The 9,590-nt window shown below is 38.9% G+C and overlaps 1 protein-coding gene across 1 annotated transcript in view; it reads left to right on the top strand.

The window, feature by feature from the left end:
- rerglb (RERG/RAS-like b) overlaps nt 1–8,267 on the top strand; it is an 11,668-nt gene extending 3,401 nt beyond the window's left edge. Inside the window, exons 2-5 of the mRNA XM_005731515.1 lie at nt 2,041–2,097; nt 2,840–2,913; nt 4,309–4,457; nt 5,264–8,267. Of these exons, the coding sequence (XP_005731572.1) occupies nt 2,041–2,097; nt 2,840–2,913; nt 4,309–4,457; nt 5,264–5,549 (566 nt within the window). The 3' untranslated portion in view covers nt 5,550–8,267. The remainder of the gene's footprint in view (nt 1–2,040; nt 2,098–2,839; nt 2,914–4,308; nt 4,458–5,263) is intronic.
- Nucleotides 8,268–9,590: the final 1,323 nt, after the last annotated feature.

Here is a 9,590-nt window from a genome sequence, read left to right as displayed (position 1 = left end):
CCCGATAGGACTCCTTCTTCAGCCTGGTGGCTCCCTTCACCTCTGGTGTCCACCATTTGGTTCGGGGATTACCACCACGGCAGGCACCAACCACCTTGCGGCCGCAGCTCAATGCAGCAGCTTCGGCAATGGAGACGCTGAACATGGTCCATTCGGACTCAATGTCCCCAGTCAATACAATAATACAATAATACATACAGAGAAAAACCCAACAATCATATGATCCCCTATGAGCAAGCACTTTGGTGACAGCGGGAAGGAAAAACTCCCTTTTAACAGGAAGAAACCTCCGGCAGAACCAGGCTCAGGGAGGGGCGGAGCCATCTGCCGCAACCGGTTGGGGAGAGAGAAGGAAGACAGATTTTTGTTCTTGTAAACTTTGACAAGAAAAGGTGATTGAAAAGTGTAATTAACTATGAATATTCCCACAGAGCCCAACCACAATCAATTCACAGAGTGGAAAAATCTCTTCTTAGTGTTTCTCGACACTTCTACAGGCTACAGCTAAAACTTAAATCAGAGCTAAGCAAATCACCAGGGTACCACCAGGTTTATGCTGGGTTCATGTCATGCCCTTAATGAAAACAGCAGAAATGACTGGGTGCGTGACTATTATGGTGCAAGTACAGCTCATTCAGAAACACAGTAAACAAAAAATAAACATTAGGTTGAATGATAGCAGAAATTAATATTAATTAATTGCATGTCACTTTTTTTGGCATGCGATTTTAACTGTTATTTGCCGTCCAGGAAGAGTGGCCTTGAGAAATGAAAAGTAATTATTTTTAGCTGTGAACACTTCCAAGTTTGAATAAACATGTTTCTCTTTTCTTCCAGCATTGTGTGAGCTCTGGTTTTGCATTACATAACCAAAGACAACAGTGGATTATTGGCTCCATTCACTGAGGTTTAACTAAACTAATAAGACCATTTCTCCCTCCAGAGATTATCTGCCTTTGTTTTAAAACTCCTCAGTCACAGGGCTTAGTTCAAGGCTGGACAGAGGAAAGCACAACATGTTTTATCAATAAGTCAATCGGCCTGCTGCTCCACCTGTGGTGTTGTTTAGAGTGTAATTTGATCTTGGCTTTCACTGACTTTGATGTGTCGCAGTGATAGTTTGTTATCTTGTTTTTTGCTTGTTTTTTTCTGTGTCTATTTTAAGTTTCATGTGTCCATATTGGATCATTTAGTATTTTTTATGGGTTCTTCGGAGAACCAGTTCATGCAACCATACTTCAGTTCTCCTGTTTGGACACACTTCAGATTGGATTTTTAAGCTCTTGTTAAAAATGCTGTCTAGGAGAAAGCATTACTTATGATTCTGCTTCTGTCTGTGAGAGGGTGGTTCAGACTGTACTGTACAAACCTTTTAAAACAATGGGACATGGCCATTCTTGGTGCTTGGCAGTGAAGCAGAGCCGTTACCTTGGTGATGCTGTAGCTTATGGAAGCTGTATGTGGGTGCTTGAGTTCATTCGACATGTTTTTCTGCTCCCTTCTGCTCTATTTGTTGCTTTCAACGCGTCTTTTATCGTTGAATGTATCTTTATGTGACAATGGAACCAGGACAATTCCTATTGTGTTAAGTCCTAAGTGTTGAATGTCCACATCCATGTTTGTGTGTCACCGTGTCCTAACCTCTGTACAACCCCTCAAGAGGCCCACTATTAGGAGCAAGCTTCCAGAGTTCAGCACTTGAAACTTCAGCCTTTAATTGAAATTGATTGTCTTGTGGGACCAAAACTGGCCCAGTCAGTCAGTTTTATGTGTAGCTTGCAGTGTAGAGGCAAAGCACAGGCTGGGGGGGATTTAACTATTCAGCTTGCCAAATATGCACACAGACCTTCCAGGAAAGCCGTGCAGCATTCTTTTATGTGGGGCTTCAGTTTCATCGCTCCAATCCTGGAGACATTTAACACGGTGTTGTGCCTGCTGGGGTGAACAAGGCTCCCCCACCCCCTTCTTCACTGAGAGGGATGAGTGTGTAATGATGCCATGATTCATTTTATTATTTTCCATTTCATCTCCTTTCTCCAGCTGTCCTCGTGCGCTTCCTGACCAGACGCTTTATTGGTGAATATGCCTCAAATACCAGTAAGTGTTTCCAGATTTCATATAATGGCACTTTGATGAGGTTTTGGTCTAGAAGATTGCTCTCATCCACTTAGAGATGCAACATTTTCACCTGTGCATTCATGGACAAGGAAAATATTGTTCTTTTGGGTAATAAACCTTTTGCAGGCAGGTAATGTAGACAATCCTCTCGTGTAGCTGTTTTGACACAGCTTCCAGTGTTTTAGCTCAACATTTCTGATAGTATAGTTGGATATCTAATGGATTTGTATTTTTATACTATTTTCTATTTGTATTTATCATAAAGATGCTGTTATCCTATATCCTTTAATGTAATGATGTAATTGTGGTTTTCACTGTTTTCATTACCGCTTTAGGCATTGATGCTTCTAGCTCTGTTAGCCGTGATTACAAGTCATGCAGTGAATAGACATGGAAAGTTAAAATAAATAACAATAAATTCAAAATATATACTTGTGTATGTATGTCTGACCCATCACAACTTTTTAATTATGCTTGATACACTAGCAGTCCAGTTCCTGTAAAACAACAACAACAAAAACAAACTTTGTAGTAAAAGTAGATTCGTGACATTCATGGTAGGTAATGTTAATACCTGGTAATAGATTTGTGTCTTGAAAGTCTTACTAAAAACTGATGAAAGTCCCAAACACCACATTTTTGACATATTCCATGTGTAATTTTGACATCCATCAATAATATAATATAATAGTTATTTATGCATTTTGTATCTCCTCCACAGACTCTTTGTACCACAAAAGACTGTCGATCGATGGCAGGCAGCTGAATTTGGAGGTTTTTGACCCCTGCTCTCAGGTAAGTCTCTTGTTTTTAGTATTAACAGAAATATATTAGAAAAGCAGAGCTGCAGCAGGACCACCAACTTTTCCCGTTGTTCTTCTAACATTTCATCTGGAGGACCACCGACAAACCACTGACAGGAAACAAACCGAAAAAATGAAAATCTGACACTGATGAGAATAATGCCTTTTCAAGAAAATTCACCTAAACTACTCATAAAGAAAGTCAATTTTTACATTCTTGAGTAATTTTGTTTGACTGTCGGGCCATAACCAAAATTTGGTTTGCCTTCATCTATCTATCATCTATCTATCAAAACAGTGGTTTGTTTTCAGGCTGCTGGAGAGCTGCCTGTGGCTTAGCTGTGGTTATGTGTTCACTTAGAGTTAGCAAGTGTGGGAATATAAGGATTTATGAGAGTATCCTGAGGAGATGAATGTCCCTTTGAAAAAAAGGGGAGCCATATAAACCTCTTACTTCTCATTCAACAAAACTAAAGACCTGAGAGGGACTTTACTACAATGTTAGTGTTTTATTGGAGTACCCTGGCTCAGGAGAACAAAAACCAGTCATTGTCTTTGTCATTTAGACCCCCTGTAATATTGCTGTCCCATAAGGAACACAGAGTCACAATCCTGCCCTTCTGACCCAGACTGCATTAAAAGAAGTCAGTAAAGACAAAAGGTTTAAAATTGGGTTTTATAGCACTCAGGTGTGTCCCCAGGCCTCAAGCCCTTCTTACACTGTTTATGTCAAGGTCACAAGCGCTTGTAGGGTCACTCTGAATTTATTTACTGGTGTTACTGATATTGTTAAGGCACCACTTTGAAATGCTTTCTGGTATTAGTGACTTTCAGCTGCTCACTTGTCACAGAGGGTTGCCACAGCAGCTCTGTGAGTTTCCTTTGGCAGGGTTTTACACCAGATGCATTTTCTGACACTTTCCAAAAGGGATTTGTATCTCTGGATGGAACTGAAACAGCAAATTTGTAAACCAATACGCTATGGATCCATAAAAGGAAAGTGTTTCAATATTACAGGTATGAAAACTAACTGTAAGATGCTTGATTAGCAAAAAGAGCAATAAAATCAAATCTGTATAATCAATAGGAAGACAGTAATGCCAATGTGCATTTGTCAAAAAAAGTATAAAAGCAACTCAGTTTTGCCCAAAACAGGGAAATAAAAATACAAATACAAGGTGTTTTCAGCATTGGAACACATCTATAGAAATAATAATGGTATCCAGCTATATTATTATAATACCATCCATAGAAAGTGACACAGTGTAAAGGATACAGGCTCCAACTCTTTTTTCTTGCTCCATAGGAAAAGCAACCCAGTCGGGTTCCTTCCCAAAGCAACCCAACTGGATGATACCAACATAAAAGCACATGCTCTTCTTGGCAGGGTTCGGAGGCCAGGTGTATACTTGAAGAGCCAGTGGACTGGGCAGATGGCTTTGTGGTGGTGTACAACATCAGTGACCGCACTTCCTTCATCAATGCCAAAAACATCCTGCGGCAGATTCGGGAGACACGCATGGAGAACTGCAAAGGGTCAGCAGAAACTTAATAACAGATGCTGCTGACATATAATGGATGTTTGGATTGGTTGTTATTTAACAGTAATTCTGGTGTGCTACAACAATGCCTGTTTTGAAATGGAGGCAAAATCCTACATTCAATTCTACAATTTCAAATGTCAGATGAAATCCTCGTGCAAAGAATCAGTAATCAGAGGTTTAAAGTAAAGTGGCAAGTCCGGAAAATGATGTACACCCACTATATGAACTGAACATGCTGCAAATGCTCCAGGAAAACAACAAAACAGAGTATCTGTGCCCTAGGTTCTTTGTAACTGGACATGAATCTACATGCACTTTTGAATTTGAGGAATGCTGGGAGTCCTGACTGCCCTCCTACAAACTCAAACTCATAAATGATTCATGATTTACAGGGATTGCCAGCGCAGGCGTCTGATAAATTTAAGCATGAAAAAAACAAACAAACAGGCCATCCACATCTATCAGGCTGCCTGGCAGCATGCCAAGGCATCCTGATAACACGGAGGGAAGAGCTGTGTAGCCTAATGACAGGTATTTGAGAATAAATATAGGTGTATATCACAAGTGGAACTGTTGGATTGTGTGAATGTAAATCAAGCACAGCTAGTCAAAACATTTGCTTTACGCTCAGAAAGATAGGATAGGTTGCTTAATAGCCAAAATTGTTGCAATGTTGTTGCAAAAGCACTCAAAAGCTGTAAAATAAAACACATTTGCCTCTGCATCCTCTTCATATTGCTATCCTCAGTCATCTTGCAGACTGATGGTGTTAACGCCTCCCTGCTGTCTTTTTTTCAGGGAGATGGATGTTCCTGTTTGCCTGGTTGGCAACAAGCAGGACCTCTGCCATGCTCGTCAGGTGCGTGAGGATGAAGGCCGCGGTCTGGCGCAGGAAAACCGCTGTAATTTCCAGGAGGTCTCAGCAGCCGAGAGCTACCAAGACATTGCCAACCTCTTCACACAGCTCATCCGGCAGGTGATGGAGCATCTGAAGTATCGCGCTGACAGACGACGCTACAGCGGCTCAAAGTCTATGGCCAAACTCATCAACAATGTTTTTGGCAAGAGGAGGAAGTCCGTATGATGATCCCAGTACAGTTAGCAGCTAATCGGACACTGAGATGTCCCTGCTGTACGTGGCCCTTAAGGGGATGCAACCTTAATGTGTTGGGTTTGATGTGTGATGTGTTGGTCTATACACTCAACAGAAAACTGTTGAGTGTATAGACAATGATAGAAACAGTGAACCTCTTTATATCATGAGCAACATGAGTGGTTGGTGGAAAAATTCAGATGGCCATAGTTACTAAATTTACAGGCAAATATATATCTTGGCAAAGTTTTGTTTTTCCTTTGGTTATTTTGACTTTGCCTTGGGTATGTTTCTCTGATGAAAGGGCCAAATAGAGTGAGGCAGTCAAAAAAAAAAAGCAGGTATGTTAAATAGAGCAACACTATACAGGAGAGGGAAGCATAAAAAGATATTTACTACATACACTTTTTATTCTTTTTCTCTTAATGTGTATTAACTGAACCTTTGGTGAAATGCCTACTTTTTATATTTAAAGGACCTGTGTGTAGTACCAGCACCTAGAGGATAAAGATTGCAACTAACTGAATACCTGTCACTTTCTAAGCATGTAACTAAACCTAATTTGGCCTCCAAAATAGCCTCTCTATAGAAACAGTTCCACTTGTCCATCGTGGGCTGCTATAGAAGCATCAATATGAGGAGCTATGTGTAGGAGCACTTGCTCCCTGTATAAATATGCAGAGGTGAAAAAACATGTTTATTGTTAATTATTAGACCATGGGTTTCCAATCACTGACTGTAGTTGGTCACACTTTCCAAAAACAGATCGGATCTGGCTGAGAGACTGAAAACAGACGTGGAACGTGAACATATTCCACAGCAACCAGCAGCTCTTGCAAAAATTGTTTAGTTTGTTTTATTTTAGTTGTTTTAACAGTTTTTAATACTTGACATAGCTACGGCTACTTTCTAAGCAAAATTTCTGTCTGATTTATTGGTGTAGTTTAAACGTATGAAAAAAGGTTACCTTAACACTTCTTATCTTATTCCAACAACACAACATGGGAGGCTGATCAGCTGTCTTTTATTTGTCGAAAGCTTGCACTGCATCACCGACTCCTGCATCAGTACAGTGTAGGCCAACAGTGATGACACTGAATGAAACTTTCAACACCATATTGCATGCCTTCATTTTGTGACTGGTTCAGTTAGCTTTACTTTACCAGAGTATTGCCCCTATAGTTCAGCGTTGTGTAGTCTTTTGCTCAGCGTCCTTTTATACTGGTATAATATTTCAGAGACAGTATAATTGATATTACATGGTTATTTTAAATGCACGTTAAATGTATATTCTCATAGTAATGCCACTCTTTGGAAACCATAATGTTTTATTTACTGGATCACTGAACTGTGATTTGTAATACGCATACTGTGTAAATCCTCTGATTGTCTAATACATAATATGGTTTATTTAACAGCTCCTGCTGTATGAACACTTAGTTTAGCTGTGGTCATTATCACTAAAATGCTGAACGTTACATTTAACACAATTTATTTAGTTGAATGGAAAAGTCCAAAGACATGAACAGGGTTAGGTTAACTGGCGATTCTTCTGTGTTAGCTTTGAAGTCTTGAGATCTGTCCAGTGTGCACCCTGCCTCTTGCTCTGTGATAGCGGGGATAGATGTGTGCTTTCTCAGATTCTCAGGTCTTTTTTGGAGATGATGAAGAAGATTATAATACTTAGGGTAGTGACATGTCAAATACAATCAGTGTGTAGTGTGCCTTGGCTTCTCGGTTTGCTTCATTGGCGATGTGTGGTTTAAAAAGACGAAACAACACCAACTTCACAAACCAGCAGCTACATCCATCAGTGTCTGTGCCAAGTGAGAGGCATATACCTATATCAGTGCATGGCTGTGTGGCTGTGTGGCCTTTAACTGACACTCGGACTCTTCCTATGCACCCTTTAGTCTTACTTTATTGTAAAGGTGGAACCTGTATGTCATATGTTGTTGTATCCTGTTTGCTTTTAATGACAGATAAGATAAAATAGTATTTAATTGGACTAGAAAATAATGCATCTATTACAAGGTGATATCAATTTTAATTTAACATTGTTATTGTTGCACATTGTACTCAGCTTCGGTTGTATACTGTATGTATTTTGTATAGATTCAGTATCTTAATCTTGTATTTATTTGAGTTAAAAAAGAAAAGAAGAAAATGCCCTAAAAACTTAACACCATACTGTAGAACTAACACATACCAAATGAGGCCATGAAATTTATTCAACAAAATGCTGTTTTTCTTCTAAAGAAAAACTTCTTCTCAGTTATGTCACCATGATTTTTTTACAGAAGGAAAGCACTGTGTATCATGAAAAATATCTTCATCTATGCAGTTTTTTGTTGATGAATGCTCTTTTTTGTAAATGCTGTAAAAACACTGGTTATTCCAGAGGAAATTAAAGTTAAACATTGATGGCTGTTTTAGCTCTTCACGGGGACTGCTGTTTCGCTTTCAGCTTAATTTTAATTAGATGTCCATGAGAGAGGGCATTACTCTAAAGCCTTTAGTAAAAAAAAAGAAAAAAAAGAAAAGAATTTCCTGTGCTAAAAATAGAAAGACTAGAGGCAGAGCAGTGAGGGGAGAAGCTCCATTGTTATGCTGAATTTTAGCCTCTTAAACAAAGCGACGCTCCCTCACGTTTCCACTAGATGGCAGCACAGATCACGATGACGATCTGGCCTTGAGTTTAATCATTTCCTGCAGATCATTACATGAAGGAACCTTTTAAATACAAGCGCGCTCATGCTCACAGGTGTACACACGGGTGCTCACACACACAAATTACACCCTTTTTGGCTCCTACCTCAAAGCACACTGTGCGCTGTCGATCTTACATGCTGCACAATAATGTTTAATATTTAGTATTTACTGTTATATTCCCATATATCATCGTGATGTTGTTTATTATTATATTGCTCTCTTCCTTCTGCTTGTTTTCTCTTTTTTCTTTCTCAACAGGTGATCCGGGTGATTGATATATGGATTTTTTGTCTGTTTATTTTGTTTATTTTTGTTTTTTGCCCCAGGGGAGGCGACAAATTTGTACACAAACCAGATCGATAGTTTATTTATTTATTTACTTTTTACAGCAGAAATGTCCTTTTTAAAAAAAAATTGTTAAGGGAGGAAATACACATAGTAATGTAGATGCCATAAATAATAGCTGTATTCCCTTAGTATTCCACTCTGATGTTTTACTGCTGAGTGGCAAATTTAAGGAAAACCAATATAAATAGACTTTGTTAGATGTAATTTATGGTGTCTGAAATTCTTTTCAACATGTGAGGGAAAATCTGAATTCACTTATAGGTGTTTTTCGTTCTGACTGACTCATTTTTTATTGCTCGTGTCTTTAAGTACCACATATGAGTAAGAATGTGTATGCTATGACCCTGAGCTATTCAAAGATGTACGAAAACAAATGCAATTACCCAGATAATACATGAATGGTACCCAGGTACAAGTCTGTACCACTAAATAAGAGGTAGAGATGAGATACAGTGGTATCTCTAATACTTGAAAAATATAAATTAGAAACTGCTTCATTTGCCAATTAATGTTATGTAAGGAATTTGCCTTTGATTTCCTTGACAGAGCCTCTCAAAGAGGACACTGTTAACATTTCTTGTTATGAAGTCAGTCGAATGATTACAAACCCAGAGGAAAGGAACATTTCAAACTCTCTGCTTTTTTCAGCTGTTTCCTTCTAAATGCACCTCAGAGGTTTGGATTGTTTTTGTTCTTCTGACATTCCTTCTTCTCATTTTGGCCCTTCGTAAAAAGAACTAAAACAAGCTGAACGTTGCTGTACAGAACTTTGTCTAAAATGAGCCTTTCTTCAGATAACACCACATTGTTATCCTGAAACTAGACAGGATAATTAGTTTGACCATTACTTTGTCTTTTAATCCTTATTTCTCCAGATTTCAGAGAGCAGGTCAGTATCCAGTTATCTCAGAATAGAAAAATGATTTCTTCCAGAGGAGACAAAGAACAGGCCTTTGTGATGGTCGCAACTTT

Source organism: Pundamilia nyererei, unplaced genomic scaffold (assembly GCF_000239375.1).
Source record: "Pundamilia nyererei isolate P.nyererei 1_Seehausen unplaced genomic scaffold, PunNye1.0 scaffold00043, whole genome shotgun sequence".
NCBI classification, from domain to species: domain Eukaryota; kingdom Metazoa; phylum Chordata; class Actinopteri; order Cichliformes; family Cichlidae; genus Pundamilia; species Pundamilia nyererei.
This window is presented reverse-complemented; position numbering and strand designations above follow the sequence as displayed.